Here is a 21,200-nt window from a genome sequence, read left to right on the forward strand (position 1 = left end):
GTAAAAGCTTTCCCTGCTACGCTGAGAATGAATGTACAGTGCCTTGAAAAAGTATTTATACCCCTTGAACTTTTTCACATTTTTCCACCTTACAACCACGAACTTAAAAGTATTTTATTGAGATTTTATGTGATAGACCAACACAGAGTAGCACATAATTGTGAAGTGAAACAAAAATGATAAATGGTCTTCAAAATTTTAAGCAAATAAAAATCTGAAAAATGTGGTGTGCATTAGTATTCAGCCCCCTGTACGCTGATACCTCTAAATACAATCCAGTGCAATCAATTGCCTTCAGAAGTCATCTAATTAGTTAATAGAGTCCTACTGTGTGTAATTTACTCTCAGCATAAATACAGTTGTTCTGTGAAGGCCTCAGTGGTTTGTTAGAGAACACTGAAGAACGAACAGCATCATGAAGACCAAAGAACTCACCAGACAGGTCAGGGATAAAGTTCTGGAGAAGTTTAAAGCAGGGTTAGGTTATAAAAAAAATGTGACGAGTCATGGAATCCATGGACACATGTCGGCCGAAACGAATCCGAGAAAATCGCAAAAGAAGCATTAATTAATTAATGCTTCTTTTGCGATTTTCTCGGATTCATTTCGGCCGACATGTGTCCGTGGATTCCATGACTCGTCACATATCCCAAGCTCTGAACATCTCAAGAAGCACTGTTCAATCCATCATTCAAAAATGGAAAAAGTATGGCACAACTGCAAACCTACCAAGACATGGCCGTCCACCTAAACTGACAGTGCGACCAAGGAGAGCACTGGTCAGAGAAGCAGCCAAGAGGCCCATGATCACTCTGGAGGAGCTGCAGAAATCCACAGCTCAGGTGGGAGAATCTGTGCACAGGACAACTATAAGTTGTACACTCCACAAATCTGGTCTTTTTGGAAGAGTGGCAAGAAGAAAGCCATTGTTGAAAGACGGGCATAAGAAGTCCCGTTTGCAGTTTGCCAGAAGTCATGTAGGGGACACAGCAAACATGTGGAAGAAGGTGCTTTGGTCAGATGAGACCAAAGTTGAACTTTTTGGCCTAAACGCAAAGCGCTATGTGTGGCGGTAAACTAACACTGCTCATCACCCTGCACACACCATCCCCATTGTGAAACATGGTGGTGGCAGCATCATGCTATGGAGATGCTTTTCTTCAGCAGGGACAGGGAAGCTGGTCAGAGTTGATGGGAAGATGGATGGAGCTAAATACAGGGCAATCCTGGAAGAAAACCTGTTGGAGGCTGCAAAAGACTTGAGGCTGGGAAGGAGATTCACCTTCCAGCAAGACAATGACCCTAAACATACAGCCAGAGCTACAATGGAATGGTTTAGATCAAAGAATATTCATGTGTTAGAATGGCCCAGTCAAAGTCCAGACCTAAATCCCATTGAGCATCTGTGGCAAGACTTGAAAATTGCTGTTCACAGACGCTCTCCATCCAATCTGGCTGAGCTTGAGCTATTTTGCAAAGAAGAATGGGCAGAAATTTCAGTGTCAAGATGTGCAAAGCTGGTAGAGACATACCACAAAAGACTTGCAGCTGTAATTGCAGCAAAAGGTGGCTCGACAAAGTATTGACGCAGGGGGGCTGAATACTAATGCACATCACATTTTTCAGATTATTTGTTTAAAATTTTGAAGACCATTTATCATTTTCATTTCACTTCACAATTATGTGCTACTCTGTGTTGGTCTATCACATAAAATCTCAATAAAAAACTTTTAAGTTCGTGGTTGTAAGGTGGAAAAATGTGAAAAAGTTCAAGGGGTATGAATACTTTTTCAAGGCACTGTACTCATGTAGTTGTTGCGGTCTCCTTTATCTCCTTTGTTCTTATATAGCGTGACTATCTTGGCATTCTTTGTCATGCAGTACAACCCCGATTCCAAAAAAGTTGGGACAAAGTACAAATTGTAAATAAAAACGGAATGCAATAATTTACAAATCTCAAAAACTGATATTGTATTCACAATAGAACATAGACAACATATCAAATGTTGAAAGTGAGACATTTTGAAATTTCATGCCAAATATTGGCTCATTTGAAATTTCATGACAGCAACACATCTCAAAAAAGTTGGGACGGGGCAATAAGAGGCTGGAAAAGTTAAAGGTACAAAAAAGGAACAGCTGTAGGACCAAATTGCAATTCATTAGGTCAATTGGCAATAGGTCATTTACATGACTGGGTATAAAAAGAGCATCTTGGAGTGGCAGCGGCTCTCAGAAGTAAAGATGGGAAGAGGATCACCATCCCCCTAATTCTGCGCCGACAAATAGTGGAGCAATATCAGAAAGGAGTTCAACAGTGTAAAATTGCAAAGAGTTTGAACATATCATCATCTACAGTGCATAATATCATCAAAAGATTCAGAGAATCTGGAAGAATCTCTGTGCGTAAGGGTCAAGGCCGGAAAACCATACTGGGTGCCCGTGATCTTCGGGCCCTTAGACGGGACTGCATCACATACAGGCATGCTTCTGTATTGGAAATTACTAAATGGGCTCAGGAATATTTCCAGAGAACATTATCTGTGAACGCAATTCACCATGCCATCCGCCGTTGCCAGCTAAAACTCTATAGTTCAAAGAAGAAGCCGTATCTGAACATGATCCAGAAGCACAGACGTCTTCTCTGGGCCAAGGCTCATTTCAAATGGACTGTGGCAAAGTGGAAAACTGTTCTGTGGTCAGACGAATCAAAATTTGAAGTTCTTTATGGAAATCAGGGATGCCGTGTCATTCGGACTAAAGAGGAGAAGGACGACCCGAGTTATCATCACCGCTCAGTTCAGAAGCCTGCATCTCTGATGGTATGGGGTTGCATTAGTGCGTGTGGCATGGGCAGCTTACACATCTGGAAAGACACCATCAATGCTAAAAGGTCTGTCCAGGTTCTAGAGCAACATATGCTCCCACCCAGACAACGTCTCTTTCAGGGAAGACCTTGCATTTTCCAACATGACAATACCAAACCACATACTGCATCAATTACAGCATCATGGCTGCGTAGAAGAAGGGTCCGGGTACTGAACTGGCCAGCCTGCAGTCCAGATCTTTCACCCATAGAAAACATTTGGTGCATCATAAAACGGAAGATACGACAAAAAAGATCTAAGACAGTTGAGCAACTAGAATCCTACATTAGACAAGAGTGGGTTAACATTCCTATCCCTAAACTTGAGCAACTTGTCTCCTCAGTCCCCAGACATTTACAGACTGTTGTAAAGAGAAAAGGGGATGTCTCACAGTGGTAAACATGGCCTTGTCCCAACTTTTTTGAGATGTGGTGTTGTCATGAAATTTAAAATCACCTAATTTTTCTCTTTAAACGATACATTTTCTCAGTTTAAACATTTGATATGCCATCTATGTTCTATTCTGAATAAAATATGGAATTTTGAAACTTCCACATCATTGCATTCCGTTTTTATTTACAATTTGTACTTTGTCCCAACTTTTTTGGAATGGGGGTTGTACAACACCCTCACACCAGCAGTAGATCAGGAGATGTGATAGGATGTTCATCTTGAGTAGTTCAGCTGGGATGGCATTGTTGTCTGGAGCTTTTCTGCTAGAAGGGTCATCAGTCACTTGGCTCAGTTCAGCAACACTTGACTCAATGTCAAGTTCTGTCATTTTGGGCAAGGGAGGGAGTTGGACGGTCTCAAGGTGATGTTTTTCAGAATACAGTTCGGAGTAATATTCAGTCCAACGGTTCAGTTGCTGGTTCTTGTCGTGATTGAGTTCACCAGATTTGGTGATGGGTGCCACTTTGTTTACTTGTTGGTCCAAGAACCACCTTGATTTTTTTGATACATGGTTCTTGTCATCTCTGTCACTGGCTTTCAGAGCAGAGCTTGTTTCAGTATTCATTGGTGCACATCTCAATTCCTTTTGTAGCTTATGCTTGGTTTCCCTAAGCCTGTCTACTGTGGCTTGGGACAGAGCTTTGTTGTGGGCTACTAGAGCGGTTTTCTTTTCATCCAGGAGTGGTAAAAGATCTTGAAGTATTCTTCAACCCAATCTTCTTTGACTGATGGTCTCATCCCAAATGTTTCCAGCACAGTGTTGTACATGGTTGTACATAACCGTTCCCATCCACGATCAGGATGTTTGTCAGCAAATGATGCACTGAATTGATGTCCAATAGTCATCAAGCTTCTTTCTAAAGTCATTACGTTTAGATGAATCCTGCATGCTGGTTGTACATAACTTCAGTTTCTAAGGTGGTTTTGCTGAATGAGGTTTTTTTTTTTTTTTCGGCTTGATATGACCAATGCATGGTCAGTATCGCAGTCAGCACTGTGATACAATCTGGTCACTTTCACTGAGTTGATAGTCTCTTCTCATTAGAACTATATTAAGCTGGTGCCAATGTTATGATCTGGGGTGTTGCCAAAAGACTTTGCATCACAGTCTGCAGTTAAAGTAGGTGTTTGTCACACAGAGACCATGATCCACACAGAACTCTAACAGTCTCTGTCCACTGTCATTCATCCTGCTCACACCAAAATGGCCCAGGCAAGATGGCCATGGGTGATGGTCAGCTCCAACACGGGCATTAAAATCGCCAAGAATAAAGAGCTGATTGTCAGTTGGGACTTGCTGCACAACACAGCTGATCTTCTCATAGAACTTTGCTTTGGCTTATTGATCAGCATTTAAAGTGGGGCCATAGGCATTGATAATAGTTGCTTGACCTGTATGTATTCTCAGCTTTAGCAATATGATTAATTTTGAAACAGCTACAGGTGTGGTGATGGAGTCGAGCAACCTATTGTGGACTGCAAAGCCAACTCTGTAGAGGTAGCTGTCTTCATCCAGGCCTTGCCAATAGAACGAGTACTACTTTTCTTTGATAGAGCCAGAATCAGCCCAAAGATGTTTCCTGGAGAGCAGCTATGACCACTTTAAGTCTACTGAATTCATGGTCCACCACAGCTGTCTTCCTAAAATTATAGTTCAGTAAAGACATTTCCAATTCCAGTGAAGAGGGTTGTGACGTTCCAGGTTCCAAGTTGCATTGGGGTAGTCTTTCTCATTCGTTGATTACCAGGTACACGATTACGTCAGCTTTTTGGTTTTTGGCTGAGTCTCCTGTACCCAGATAGGTAGGCAGGCGTGATAGGTCAGCACCCAGTTAACCAGGGGCTGCCCTGCTTCAGTGGGTGGTAGCTAATCAAGGAGGCACGAAGATCTCTCCCACTTTTGAGGAAGACCCATGGCACTCTCTCTTACACCAATTAGAGAGAATTTATAAACTCTAGTCTGCCTTCCTCCATATTGTTTTCCCATGATCACGAGTGCAAAGTGTTCTCTCCACCATCTCGTAAATTGCTTTTCCTGGGAGCATTGTACAAGGGAAGTGTTTTTCCCAAGTTCTACACTCCCCCCCCCCCCCCCCCCCCCCGGCCACATTTAAAAAGCTTCCAAAGGAATGGCATAGCATATATGGAAAAGCAACATGACTGCAGGTGATGCTAAATGTAGTATCATTCCAAAAGCCGCCTTAGGGTCCTTCCCTCTGGAGTTTGTTTGTTGGGGTTCACCTCCCTAGCCTTTGCCTAAACAGGCATAACCTACAAGGCAGCAAGTGGGGTTGATTTTCGGAGTCACCTTCTCCTAACCCGTAACCCTGGTAAGGGTAGCTGTGGGGTTGCTCGCATTTGTTGAAGGTGCAACCCCAGACTCTGGTGGGCGGGAGCATCCATTTTCCTGTGGTAGGCTGAGGCACCAGCCTGTCCTACCCCAGTGCCCACACTCCTGTGATGGCAGCATTAATGCACAAGATTTTGGAGCAACATATTCTGCCTTCAAGACAACATCTCTGTTAGGCAAAATATCAGTATAGGATGGCCAATTTTAAATGAGTTACCTGCAGCAAACTTTCCCCAAATAAAATATGCTGGGGTGGGGACACAAACCGGCATTCTCTGGGTTGTTCATGAAACCATTACAACATAGCTTTTTTGTGGCTTTTTTTGCTGCTAGTAAACTGATGGTACTTTTTTATGCCAACACCATTATATCCTGATGGTTTAGATGCAGCTTTTTTATGCTGCTTTTTGTTTAACAAAACACGATAGAAACGTGACACATTGTGGCAATTTCACCTTGACATAACACCATTTTGCATGCACACACAAATATGCACATAAGTAGTAGTAGTATGTGCATAATGATGTTCCTGTGTGTTGTGTTGAAGATGACATCACTGCATTTTTATGCAGTACTGCTATGATGACCAGCTGTAGTGGAAAATGAACTGATAGAAAAAGCGAGTAGAGTCAAGTTGAGTTGAGCCAGTACCATGCAGTGTAAAACAGCCATATGTGTTGTATTGTTTTGAATGCAGTACAGGTCAAACATTATTTACAAATCATTGTTTTCAGTTTTAATTTCAACATTCCATCCGTACTTTATCTGATTTGGGATTGTAGAAAGGTCACAATCTGAATTTATAGTACATGCAATGCCCAAACAACTCCATCTGATATCACTCATTTGGTATGAGTGAACACAATGCTGTTGCTCCAACCAAGATGAAATAGATTTAAAAATATAGTTTTTCTATGTTTGATTAAAAATAATTCAGATTTAGAGGATAAACTGAGATTTGGTTTTATCACATCAAGGGTTACACAAGGACAAAAAAAAAAGATGACTCAGGGTCAGTAACAGAATGTTGTTTACCAGTGTGACAAGGGGGATGCTGGACTTTGAGGCAGACCAAGAAAACTAAGACTCCACAACAAGGGATGAGTGCTACAAAGATTTACTTGTGTATCTTCCCTATTCTCCATTTACACACACACACACTGACGTGGAAACAAAAGATGGCCAACTACCCTAGTCTTCCCTCACTAACTTGTGTACAGGGGGTGGCACTTGCCTTTTCCCTAGGGTGTCTAGACAATTGGTTTGCTACGTGGTGTGCAATGTATGAGCACGCTCATACTTACCTGTCCAAGCTTTGGTAGCCAGCAGGTAGCCTGCACCCCATGGAGGCAAAACAAACAGCAACAATAGAAAGTTCTTTAAAGCAATGTCCATTTCCAAAGGTCCACATCTATTCCTGGAACTCTGCTTTCATTTTCAAAACTCGGTGTTGGCATTTGCCTCTCTCATAGCCACTATCAGCATGCATTCACTTGCAGGCACTCTGTGTCCCCCTTTCCTGTTCCAGGGCAGCTCATAAGAGGCGGAAGCAGCTTTTCTCAGCTACCTGCATTGAATGAGGGGCTGATCACTAACTCCCATCCTCCAATGAGTCGCCTTCACTCAGGGAAACTGAGAAAGAGCTTATTACTGACATATCAATACGTGCCCTTGCATGTAACACTTTCTCCAGCTCATGTACACTTTGTGATGGTTCCTTCTACCTCTTGCCCAGTAGAGTCTGTTTGTTTCCATCATGAACATGAGTGGTGCCAAGGAGGGGCTTGGGGGTGCTGGAGCTACCTCTAGAACAGCCTTAGCACTCCCGAGACATTTCTGTGGTTTATTTAGAATGTTTAATTATTAATGAGTGAATAATTTATAATTTGAAAAATAAATACGTTAATAAAACAAACCAATTATTTTTAGACTAAAAAACATAAATTCAATAGAGGTAATCTGATTCTGCCAATGGGTGCAGCACACACTGAACTAATATAGTTTCAGAAGAGCCACATATTCCTGCAGTAGTCCTGTAGGGATGGCTTGTTTCTACTCATTCATGTCTAAAGAAAGAATGTCACATATATGTTAGAGTACAGTGAAATTTCTCTGTTTGCATAACCCAGCTTCTTAGGAAGTTGGGGTCAGAGCACACGGTAAGCCATGATATGCCACTGCTGGATCAGGGAGGGTTAAGGGCCTTGCTCAAGGGCTAAACAGGTGCAGTTTTGAGATGCCCATACTACTCAATAAGATGGAGATGTCTTGGTGTTTGTTTATGGCCAGAGCTGTCTTAGTGAACATAGATGAATAAGAAGACCACATCCTAATCAGTTTGGCTTCAAAGTAGCACATACCAGACAAACCATCATCAGTACTCCTCGACCTTCCAGCAGCTTTGACACATTCAATCATGCAATACTCTTGATTCATCCTCATGAGTCCAAGTTGTTGTGGCACAGCATGATAATGGTTTGTTTATTACTTGCGTGGACAGTTATATCAAGTGACATGGAGTGGATCCACATGTGCTCTATTCATTCTCAAAAATTTACAACTTTAATCTCAGAAATTCTGAGTTTTATTTTAACCTACAATGTCCCTAATACAGACATCCCAAGTCTCCCAGAAGTTCCGGGAGTCTCCCGTATATTGATAGCAGCTCCCTGATGCCCGCAAATTACATACAATCTCACGGAATCTAGAGCAAGCGAACAAGCTTCATCCCGAACCTATCGACCAGTCAGTGAGTGCATAGAGCATGAAGAAGAGCAGCAGCTGCTCCAGCCATTTTCTGGAACCTAGGAAATTAATACATGGTACAAATCATCGGGGTTTTTTTCATTTTTAAACTGATTTGGTGTTCAACTTTCACAGTTATGATAAAGCAGTGTCTCTTTGTAATTGTCATCTTTGTAAGCTCACGTGCTTGACGCAAGGCTAAATAATGGCAATAAATTACTTTCACTTTCAGCGCTGGAGCGACAGGAGCAGATGACGCGCAACCGCCAGGAATTTGTTAGGATGCACCTCCAAAACTAAGTCACTCATAAAACTACAACCTTTTCTGGTTCAAACAGAACCAATTAGGAGCATGTACACCCTTTCTATTTTGTGCTACAACGTTAAGTAGAGGTGTGTGTGTGTTGGGGGGGTTGTCAGCGCATAATTACCATTTACTTATTTTTACTAAAATAATCGTATCTCTGCAACCATACAATATTTTTTTTCCAAAATTCTAAAACCTATGATGATCTTGTGGTGTCCCTTTACAGAGAGCTGATTTTAAGGTGAATTGAACCTGTTTGAACTTTTAAGGTAAAGTCCCTACAATAATCATGGAATTGGCGCGAAGGAAAAGGCCACTGCAAGATTAATTTACTGTATAATTTATCACTCTGTGATAAACTTCCCTGTGTATTTCTGAATCTTGTCTTTACCTTTTTGTCCACTGAAACACGAGCGATGTTATATTGCATCTAAAAACATGATTTCAATATCAAATGAATGGACACGCCATCCTGTTCTCTCTCTCTCAACTAACTCATCGGGGTTTTCTGTATTTATAGGCTCTGAAAGAGATTCTCTCACAACATGAGCAAAAATTACGCTGTTCAATTAATACTGTATCTTCAGGTACTATTAACACATCTCCATCTTCCGTTAAATATGTGATTTTTCCGATGTGAAAATCAGCACTCCCCAGTCACAAGACAAAGCAATTCTACAGAGATGCGAGAGCATTCTACATCAGAAGCTTTAAAAAAAAAATAAAGGAAAAATTACCAGTGAGAGGTCAAATCTTGACAAATCTGTCAGTGGTCAATCCTGAGAACCATGATGTGAAACCAGAGCAGATTTTGACTTTGGCAGACAAATTTTCAAATGTAATGAACAGGCATGCAAACTGGTCAGGGGTGAAAAAGGTGAGAAGGATGCACGGGGACACGGCACGCGCGCAAAAGTACATTTCGTAGTCTACGTTACAAAAAAAATTGCAACCAGTGACATCTTGAATTTAATACAGTACAAAATAACTTTCCATAAACATGTCTTAAGTTACTGTTGAGTGGCCGGTAAATTGTACCATTTATTTGTCAGTGGCCGGTAAAGTTTGATATTTTGTGAAGTTAATTTTCACCCCTGTGTACAACACAGTGGGCTATTTACAAAAAGGTATATATTACTGCCTGTGCTATCTAACAGACCTACCCCAGAGGACACACCTGGCCAATCCCTGTCTGTCAATTTTCTTAAAGACATCACCTATGTGAAATCAGGGGTGGATCTAGAAAAATATTTATGGGGTGGCAAGAGGGGGGCAGGAATTTTTGAGGGGTGGCAACGTATTACAGACATGTATATATACTGAATTTAATCACAGTTTGACGACAAATAGTATGTACACACTACAAAAGGGCACAGACTGCCATTTGCAAACTCATACAGATAAACTTAATCTCATGCCTTTATTGTTCACGAAGAACACACATTCTCAGATGAGGTCTATACCGTTTCTGGACAGTTTTATACTGTATTTGCAAAAGAACAGACACTAAAAAACAACAATAACAACACTGCTTCAAGTTCAGCATGATTTAAACCATTTACACCAGTGTCACATTTTATAGTTTTTTTTCTCACGCTTTGTAAAGGCTCACCAGTGAGTATAACATGAACTTGTCATGCCTACAACAGCTGAATGCGGCGATTTCCATGTTGCTCAGCAAAACGCTTCACAAATTTATCAAGATCTAATGCTTTTTGTGCGCTTTGATTCAATGCTGAGTACAGCCAAACTTGATAGTCTCTTTTCTGTCATAGTCAACCGTAAATAAGTCTTTATGAGCCTGAGAGATGAAAAACTTCGTTCACAGGATGCACTGCTCACAGGCAAGACAACCGCTATTTTACACAACCTGAACAACTCAAAAAAAAAAAAAAACATCATCTTGGTATGGGTCCAAAAACAGTGAACTCCATGAGAGTGGTAGGACTCTCCTGTTCCCCCTTTTTTCTGTCTAGTACTCTCCTCGTCTGATGTAACTCATGTTTAAGATCCTCAATATTTGAATCATAAGCTTCAGCCAATAGCAATGTTTTCCTTGACAGACGGTGAATCAATATTAACTTTTGTGGCCGACTTTACACAAAACTAATGTTTTAGTTAACCTAGCTAACATTAGGCCAAAAAAAAAAAAAAGTGTGTTTCAGGTAACATGAAATACTAAAATAAGGTCGGTAGGTAGGAAATTTTTTTTCTTAATTTGTTTTATTTTGTTCGAAAAAATTAACACAAGTAAACATCTTACAAAATAGTATTTTGGCACAGAATCCTTTATACCACACATCATAATAAAATAAGTGTTTTAAATCTTTAAACGAATAAAAAAAATATCGCAAGAGTTCGAGTTATGATCTGCGGAAGCGTATTGCTGCCACACTCAAAAAGGAAAAAAAAAATTGGCTTAGACTCAAGTAATTACGTGAAAAGATATTGTTAACAGTTATCACGTTTTTACAATATATTTATCATGTAATAACATCACGTAATTTCATGATATTTTCATGTGATAATGTGAAAACACCTTATCAAGAAATAACGTGAAAATATGGTTTAATGTCCTAGGCTAGGCTACTTCCATTAAAAGCAGACGGCCTCGCCTACTGTAGAACTTGGGTCGAGCAAAAACATGGAGCAAAAACATGGCTGAATCCTGAATGACTCCTATTTGTATAAATAGGGGACTACATAGGTGGCAAAATGTAGTGTTTTTCCCTGCCATGGAAGTGCACTTGTATACTGAAGAGGAAGCAATTTGCATTACAGCCAGGAGGGCTGATAGAAGTGGCAAAACATTTTACTTTTTATCGTTTCTTTCACAACTTGAATGCGTTGAAACAAAAAATTATGACAAACTAACGCCACTTACACTAAAATATCGAGGGAAATTTGTAATAAAAACTTTACGGTCGGCAATTTCGACGCGGAAATTCTCGATCGGTCGGGTTACCGGAAACACACTTTTTTTTTGCCTTACATGTATAGTTAGCTAAATAACGTTCTCCAACCTGATTTTTATCCTCTCAAAATCAGCATCGCAACTATACTAGCACTGTTCATTCATTATAATTTCATTTCTTGATAGATAGTTAATCAGCTTTTACCCCTTTCCTCCCGTGTCTCCTTTCCTCGCGACTCCTGGCTCCCTCGCTTCGCGCCTCTCAATTTTCCAAAACAACCAATCTCTGGCGTTATCTCGTGCTGCATTCACCGCAGTCAGACATTGGAAATTCGCGCACGTAAATGTCAAATTGGCCGTAATTTTTCTTTGAATTCGTCGCTGCCAACTGGGGTAGCAGCAGGGGTGGCAAGGCTTTCTTTTAGAGTGGCATATGCCACCCCGGTAGATCCGCCCATGGTTATTCACCCCCGAGCGCGCTGGAAACTGTTCCATTGGTATTCAGATTCAGTCGCGAGATGAGGTTGCCAGATCTCTCTATAAAAAGGTGACTTTGCGGTCTGAATCTGTGGAATATTCGTAAGCGAGGACTGGCAACCAGCAGTGGGTTGTGCACCAGCTGATCAGAACTCCAATGGAAAAGAAGCGTTAGTTACTGTTTATCTTGATTGGCTGTAACCTTGTAAGTGAAATGTTTGGCAACAATAGCGTTGTAGCCTGCCTACCCCCCCCCCCTACCCCCCCCCCCAAAAAAAAACAACTCTTCGGATCTACACGATTCACACAAGTGACCTATTTTGGGACCAAAACAGCGAATTTCGCCGAAAGGTGAGGAGTTTGCATGTGTGAATGAAGGCAGATGCCAGAGAACAACTCCATTTAGAAGTCCTGGATTATGTCTCATCTAACCTGGAAGCACTGGTGCCAATTTATAAGAATTTACCAGTTGATGAGTTCTGGGGGAAACTGTCCAAAATCACATCTGTGAGCTCAGGGCAGTTGAGATTCAGGGAACTCTGTCAGCTGACGAAGCTGCTATTGGTGCTGCCAAATTCTAACTGTGATGTGGAAAGGGCATTCAGCATGGTGTGTCACATCAAGACAGAATTTAGGAGTCAGGCGTCTCACCAAACACTTGAGAATCTGATGTCTTGCAAGATTAACAAATTTATTGACAGAGTACTACGAGGTGGAGGTGTCTGGAAAATTGCTCAAATCTGCAAAGCAAGCATAGAACAGAGGAAAGGAAAGAGTCCTTTAGGCCTAAGCCTACATGTACAATTGCATTAATAGTCATTCGTGCAATTCATTCATTGTTCTGTTATATTCATCTGTGTTTTGGTATCTAAGTAAAACAATGTTCTGTGAATATCTATTCTGGTCATCCTTCCTTATTTATGGGGGGGTGTCTAGATTCAATCAGTAAGGAGCTTAATATATGGCACATTGTAGTTATCATAGTTTTATGGGTTGGGGGCAGCTACAGTTGTGCTCATAAGTTTACATACCCTGGCAGAATCTATGATTCTTTGACCATTTTTCAGAGAATATGAATGATAACACAAAAACATCTTTTCCACTCATGCTTAGTGGTTGGGTGAAACCATTTATTGTCAAACGACTGTGTTTTTCTCTTTTTAAATTATAATGACAACAGAAACTACCCAAATGACCCTGATCAAAAGTTCACATACCCTGGTGATTTTGGCCTGATAACATGCACAGAAGTTGACACAAATGGGTTTGAATGGCTACTAAAGGTAACATCCTCACCTGTGATCTGTTTGCTTGTAATCAGTGTGTGCGCATAAAAGCTGAGTGAGTTTCTGGGATCCAGACAGACTCTTGCATCTTTCATCCAGCCACTGACGTTTCTGGATTCTGAGTCATGGGGAAAGCAAAAGAATTGTCAACGGATCTACGGGAAAAGGTAGTTGAACAGGAAAGGGATACAAAAAGATATCCAAGGAATTGATAATGCCAGTCAGCAGTGTTCAAACTGTGATTAACAAATGGAGAAATCAGAGGCTCTGTTAAAACCAAGCAAATGCCACAAAGTATCTCGCCTACAATACGCCAAACAGCACAGAGACAAACCTCAAAACTTCTGGAAAAAGGTAATTTGGAGTGATGAGACCAAAATTGAACTTTTTGGCCACAACCATAAATGTTACATTTGGAGAGGTGTCAACAAGGCCTATGATGAAAAGAACACCATTCCTACTGTAAAGCACGGAGGTGGATCGCTGATGTTTTGGGGATGTGTGAGCTACAAAGGCACAGGAAACTTGGTCAAAGTTGAAGGAAAGATGAATGTAGCACGTTATCAGCAAATACTGGAGGCAAATTTGCACTCACCAGCCCGGAAGCTGCGCATGGGATGTACTTGGACGTTCCAACATGACAACGATCCAAAACACAAGGCCAAGTCGACCCGTCATTGGCTACAGCAGAACAAAGTGAAGGTTCTGGAGTGGCCATCTCAGTCTCCTGACCTCAATATCATTGAGCCACTCTGGGGAGATCTCAAGCACGCAGTTCATGCAAGACAGCCTAGGAATTTACAGGAACTGGCTTTTTGCCAAGAAGAATGGGCAGCTTTACCATCTGAGAAAATAAAGAGCCTCATCCACAACTACCACAAAAGACTTCAGGCTGTCGTTGAGGGGGCAATACACGGTATTAAGAACTGGGGTATGTAAACTTTTGATCAGGGTCATTTGGATGTTTTTTGTTGTCATTATGATTTAAAAATAGAAAAAACAGTTGTTTATCAATAAATGGCTTCACCCAACCACGAACCATGAGTGGGGAAAAAAGTTTGTGTTATCATTCATATTCTCTGAAAAAAGGCCAAGAAAGCAAAAATTCTGCCAGGGTATGTAAACTTATGAGCACAACTGTAAGTCCCCAAGTCAGGGTGTCTGCTATGAATCTGAGTGAACTGAGTGAATTCAGGTATTGTTCATCTCCAAAAGGCCACCCCAAAATCCACCGGAAATCATATCAACCAAATCCAAAATTTTCTGGGGGAGTACCCCCCCGGCAATGTAATTGTGCCCCCCCCCCCAAAAAAAAAAAAAACTTCCCCAAAGGGGGGCACCTCCCTGAAATGAATATTGTCAGGTTGGGATGTCTGCTAATATGCCATTGTATTTACTCCCTGATTTTGTGAACTTGCATGATGATTTATTTTTGATAAAGCACTTCTGTCTCATTTTAGATAACTGTCTACTTATGTATAAATGTAAATACTAATACTGCTGCTGCTACTACTACTTATTAGTAGTCGTAATCTACACAGGGTAAAAATTATATATACAGGGTCAAAAATTTATACATGCCCACTTTTGATCCTGTATGTATAATTTTGACCCTGTGTTGTTTTCAGAAAACCCAAAATAAGTTAAAAATTGTACACATTTATTTGGTGTGGTTTTCTGTTCAAGATGTATGTTGAATAATCATTCTGCCACAGAAAAGAACAGTATTACATGATTCATTTCCACAATGACATGACATTTCTGTCCGTCAGCGTAACCTCTTACTGAAACTGTAATTCATGATGCCACATAACACGATACCATTGTTGGTTCTTTTTTTCTTGTTGTTTTAATTTACCATTATATGGTAATTGCATATGGTAACTTTGCAGTTGATTTTAATGCTTTGTATACATTAATGGTTTTCAAAATCCTAAAGGTTTTATTCACATTTGTTACAGACCAGTGCACAGTGACGAGATCTTATCTTTTCCTCCACAAATTTTGGTTCTTCAGCACTATCTACTACTTTGGCAACTGGGCATTTCTTGCAGTAAGTACAGTACATGATGCTTCTCCATCTCCAAAGTTTATCCATGATTCCTTGTCATTACAAAATTAAATATATTAATGCTCATGAATTTCTTTCAAGTGTATTATTGTATTACACAACACAAGATATACAACCTGTGTGTATAACAATGCTATTGACTTAAAATTCATTGGTTCCTAGGTGTTTCTCATTGGTATGATGGTGTCATGCTGCAGAGGGAAGAAGTCAGTGATTGAGGGTGAAGTGGAAGAAGATGATTCTGATTGTAGTGATGATGAGTATATGCATTAATAATGCAAAAGTGATTAAAATGTATTATTTCATTGCATACAGCTTCTTAATTATAATAGGATTTATTTTGTATTGTATCATGCTAATGTTTATAGGAAAACAAAAATGCCAGACAAAAGATGTTCAACACCTGATTAAAAAACTGCTTGTGGGGGGAAAAATGAGATTTAAGACTGATTGATTGATTAATTGATAACTTTCACTGCATTTTTAAAGCTATAGAAATTGAGTGTGAGATTAATTCACTGAAAGACTTTCCAGTGCGGTCTGTGTTTGTTTTACTTGTAATAAAATAAAACGTAATGAATTAATGAGTAACCAGGAGAATAACCTTTATTTGTTTTATATAAAACACAGCACAGTGAAAATTATTTTTTCATATATCCCAGCTTGTTAGGATGCTGGAGTCAGAGTGCAGGGTCAGCCATGATGCATGGAGCAGATGGGGGTTAAGGGCCTCACTCAATGGCCCAGTAGTGGCAACTTGGTGGTGCTGGGGTTTGAACCGCATATCTTTTGAGCAGTATCCCAGAGAATTAACCATTGAGCCACCACTGTGCAGCCTTCAATTTGATATTCACTACCATGCCGATGTTACTGCCAGCTGATGTAATGGTTACGTTATTCTAACACATTTTGTTACTTCACATTTTTGAGTCCAGATATTATGTAAAGCCCAATGAGGTATGTGTGTAGTGTATTTGCGTCCAGATATTATGTAAAGCCCAATGAGGTATGTGTGTAGTGTATTTGCTGTTTTGGAAATGATCTTCCTTTATTTCATTAAATAAAAGTTTTGAAAACTGGGAGCAATCATTGTGTTGTGTTGACAAGACGCATAGACTTAAGAGTAGCAGAGTATAGAAAATTGACTGTATAATCATGTTTTACTTGTGATGATCATTACATTTGTTGACATTATGGCAACAAAGATAATCTTTTGTATTGATTTAATGCATTTTAGTAATACCCTTTTTTGAGAATTATCCTTACCTTATTGCTACAATGCACCAAGTGTATTTACTGTAGTACAGAAAATAAATGTAGAGAAGTGGTGGCCAAGCACCCAGGAATATGCTGATAGCGCCTTCTTTATGCCTCTGCTACATGAGTACCCATTTATTGGCATTTTATGTTCTCCTGAGCTGGATATCTTTACTTGGTATGATTTTTATATTCGGAGCCTTGCTTGTCATGTCTAGACCAATGAGACAGTGATGGGCAGCCAGAATACTGGTGATTACTTATAACTAAAAGACCACTTGGTGTCTGTGTGGTACCATCCACAGCAATAATCACAGTGAGCTTTATGTCAAGCCAAGTGGGTCCATCCTCAGCAGCAGTGAGTAATTCTCTGGTAAAGGAGATGCCAACCCAGAAGTACAGCATTAGGATGGATCATCAGATCCGGAGGCCTGGCATCTCATCAGGCAGGAGGAGTAACATGATTTAACAAGTGGATCTACAGTGTATTTAAAAACCCAACAGCTGATGGAACAAATGATCTTGGGTATCTGTTTGACTTGGAATGTCTATGGAAAGTAAATCCTCCCCCCTGATGGCAGGAGACCAACCGGTGCATGAAGAGGATGTTTAAATGTCCACTAAAATGGCCTTCACCCTCTTAGAGGCTCTAAATTGATAAATATGGTTATTCAAATTAATGCCAATGCTGTTCTGGCAGAGGTTAACAATCTTCCCTAGCCTGTTTTTGTGCACTAAGCTGAGATTGCCAAACCAACAGATCAATCTAAAAGTTAAAACTGACACAATAAAAGATGAATAGAATATTTTCAGGAGCATTCTGTCAACATTAAAAGCCCTCAACGTCTTCAGGAAGAACAGTCTTTGATTAGTGTTTTTGCACATTGTCGGTTTTGGCATTAAAAGTCATTTTGTCATTCAGAATAGTGCCCAAATACCTATATTGGCTTACTGTTCCTATGGCTGTAGATGCTTCAACAGAAGGGTTCTGGTGGAAATCAATAAGCATACCTTTTGTCTTGCGGGGTGTTCACACGGCAACTTTTACTCCGGTGTAGCACCGGGGCTGCCCCGGTAGAGCGTTCACACGGTACAAAGTTATCCCGGTGTAGCCCCTGAAAGCTGCTTAAACCGGTGCAAATCTAACCCTGCTCGGGAGGTGGTTTAAGAAATTTACTCCGGAGTAAATGCTAGTTTGCGGGGCAGCACCGATATAAAATGGGACGTCTGAACGCTACAGGGGTAGACTCGCTACGCGTGAGGAGAGTTGATTACATACGGGCATTGCATAATTTGCATCCTGGTATTTTGCGCTTCCAAAATGGCGAATATCAACAACAACAGAACTGCGTGTCTTCCAGTGTTGCCAGATTGTCAGTTTTAAGTGCATTTTGGTGGATTTGAACATATTTTGGGCTGGAAAAAGTCAGCAATATCTGGCAACACTGGTGTCTTCATCCACGTTGTTTTCCCGGCGCTTGATGATGCCATGACAACCGGGAAAAGGAAGTACATTTTCACGCATGCGCATATTTCATTTCCGCATTATTACTATCGGAAATGATAGTAATAACGATAGGAAATGATAATAATAAAAGGAAATGATATCAAAACTTTATTACTATCAAAGGAAATGATAGTAATAAAGTTTTTGCTACTATTGCACGGTCGCAGAAACTGCCGTGTGACCGCAAGTGGGGCTGCACCGGTGCTGACACGCTTCTCTCTAGTAAGCAGGGTTGTGACGTATGAACGCTCCACAAAATTTACACCGGTGTAAGATATATCGCAACAAAATACATCGGTGCAGCATCGATGCAAATATGTGCCGTGTGAACAGGGCTTTGGAGACACTGAGTCGCAAATATGAATCATCAAACCATTTGATGAAATTGTCCAGGACTGGACTGTGCCCCACCTTGTGGTCCTGCAAGAGACGGACAGTCACCCACAAATTTGATGGTAAACCTTGACCCAAACATATTGGTGTAGAGCACAAATAACAAAGGCAACAAAACACACCCTTGAGGTAATCCTGTAGAACACATCAGGGCCTCTGACCATGTGTTAACATGAGTTCTCTGTGGCCTCATTGTCAGGAAATCAACCAGCCAACATATAGTACTAAAGTCAATGCCCAGTATTTCAGAAAGCCTGTGAACTAGAATATGGGGCTGCATACAATTAAAAGCTGACAAGAAGTCAACAAAGCATAAGTGGGACTATTCTTCCTGCCCTCCAGGTGCCCAACAACAAGGTTCAGCAATGTTGCTGTGGCACCCTCCACCCCCTTGCTTGCTTGATATGCAAATTGTAGTGGGTCAATTGTGCTCCGTCTCATGGGTAGTAAATTCCTCTTTACAATTCATTCAAAACCTTTCATCGCCAATGAGGTTAATGCTACCAGACGGTAATCTCATTCAGCATCATTGGTGATGGAACCTAAGCAACTGGAGCAACTATAGATTATTTCCATAACCTTGGAACTTTATTCTGTGATAAAGAGAACTGGAAAATAAATGTGAAAATGCCACTCAAAAATGAGGCACAGTTTTTAAGCAATCAGCCACTAATGCTGTCAGGCCCATGACTTCTCACATTTGTCTGTTCAAGAGTTGCCCAAGTGTCTGTTTCATCAATCTGAATGTTAGGTTCTGATCTGTCTGTACTGGAGGAGGTTGACGAAGTCTGATCTAAGAATGTAGACCTCTGCCGCCTAAGAGATTCTGTCTCACGGATATCCCCACGGCTCGATCCAGGAGCAAACAGTCACAGACACAGCTGCTCAGAGATGTTTTTCAGTTTATTGTAGGAGAAACATGAGTATATATTCATATTCAAGAGTGTGTTGGAGCTATGTGATTGGATGTTGCTGATTTAATTGATGAAGCCAAGTTATCTCTGTATAACGTAAATGGGTTTAAACTACACTACTGTATGAAAGAAGAGAGACATGATGTACCATTACATCATCTGTCAGGATTATAGTCTTATGAAAAGAACGTAACCATAAACTTTATTAGGCAGATAGCAGAATGGGCAAGTGAAGATAAATCTCAAGGATTTAACTAACCAAAACAGGTGTCAATCAAAACAACCTGTACCAGTTTCAAGCATGCCAGACAAATATTTCCATCACTGAATCTTACCCTCAACTCAAAATTTGGCCAGTTGATAAATCATAGGAATCAAATCTTAAATAAAATCATTTTAACACTTCTACAAGGACAGAATCATACTTCATGGAGTTTACCACACCTTTTTTTTATCTTGAGTTCCCAGCATAGCTTTGATTCCCCTCCAGGCACACCAAGAATTACCATTTTTCAGTTCATCTGCAACCTTGCCTTTGAATCAATTTTTTTTTTCTAGCTTTTTTTCCTTTTTCACTAGCTTTTGAGAATCTCCTTGGTGGTGGACGTCATTCTGGTGGAAAGCTAGCTTCTTCTGATTAACAATATACATGAGAGATCTACTAACCCGGGGCTTATTACTTGGATATAATGTAATTGTCTTCCTGGGAATAATCATTTGTGCACAAAAGGTGATGGAGCTCAATACTGTGAAAGTCAATTCATCCAAGTCATCACAAGAAACTTTAACAAGAGTTCTCTGAGAACACAATATCCCTTGCTGGCAACTATGCCATAACCCTGGTATAAAGTGCAACTGAATTGAACGAAATTGCAATACGAGTATTACCAACATGTAATAAAGAATCCTGTCAAGTTTTGTTAAATTCCTCCAAAAATTGTGAGAGGAGTTGATTTCAGAAGGTGAGTACCCTTCCTGGGATGGACAGACATCACCACAACATAATCCCCCTTCGGGCCTTTCAGCCAGCGGGGGATAAAAACATGCCAATTAGTGTGATGATAGCAGCCATTTAATTCATTAATAGCACCCTCTGACCACACAGCAACCACTTTGTGCTACAGTTCCCCTCCCTTAAGGGTCAATTAAGAGATCAGGGCAAGAAAGACAATTATAGTCAGAAGGGCCTAGTGGAGCCATTGCATAGGATTTATAGGCTACTTTTCAGATAATTATGAAGAACAGTCACATCAGATATGATTGTTCATGTCAACATGAGTGGTATGATTATCAAGTGTCAAAATATCAAAAATATGAAAATCGATGCTGAGAAAGTTGTGACTTGTCAAATATGATCAAACATACTCATTTCTCACGAAATCCCTGTGTGCTCTCCAGCCGCTGCATTAGGGACTGAAAACACTTTTTAGAGACATTCAACCTGCTGCTGCTTCAAGAAAGCTGTTTCATGCACAGGCATACCTGAAGTATGTTGTACCACTCTGAAGTGCTACTTTTCACATCATTATGAAATGCACTTTAAAATGTTCATTTTAAAATGTAAAAATCTCCAAAACACGAAAATGAATGCTGAGAAAGTTATTTGCTAAATGTGGTCAAACAGTCATTTCTCAAGATATTTTTGCATTCTCTCCCACG

General features: G+C 40.4%; 1 protein-coding gene across 5 annotated transcripts in view; it reads left to right on the forward strand.

Annotated features, from left to right (window-relative positions):
* lmbrd1 (LMBR1 domain containing 1) overlaps positions 1-16,552 on the forward strand; it is a 254,422-nt gene extending 237,870 nt beyond the window's left edge. For 4 of the 5 annotated variants that reach the window (XM_060916476.1, XM_060916479.1, XM_060916477.1 and 1 more), the window contains 2 exons: positions 15,361-15,452; positions 15,633-16,552. In XM_060916476.1, coding sequence (XP_060772459.1) covers positions 15,361-15,452; positions 15,633-15,743 — 203 coding nt within the window. In that variant the 3' untranslated portion in view covers positions 15,744-16,552. The remainder of the gene's footprint in view (positions 1-15,360; positions 15,453-15,632) is intronic. The other variant, XR_009654288.1, reaches the window with a different exon arrangement.
* The last annotated feature ends 4,648 nt before the right edge of the window (positions 16,553-21,200 follow it).

Source organism: Neoarius graeffei, chromosome 3 (assembly GCF_027579695.1).
Source record: "Neoarius graeffei isolate fNeoGra1 chromosome 3, fNeoGra1.pri, whole genome shotgun sequence".
NCBI lineage: Eukaryota > Metazoa > Chordata > Actinopteri > Siluriformes > Ariidae > Neoarius > Neoarius graeffei.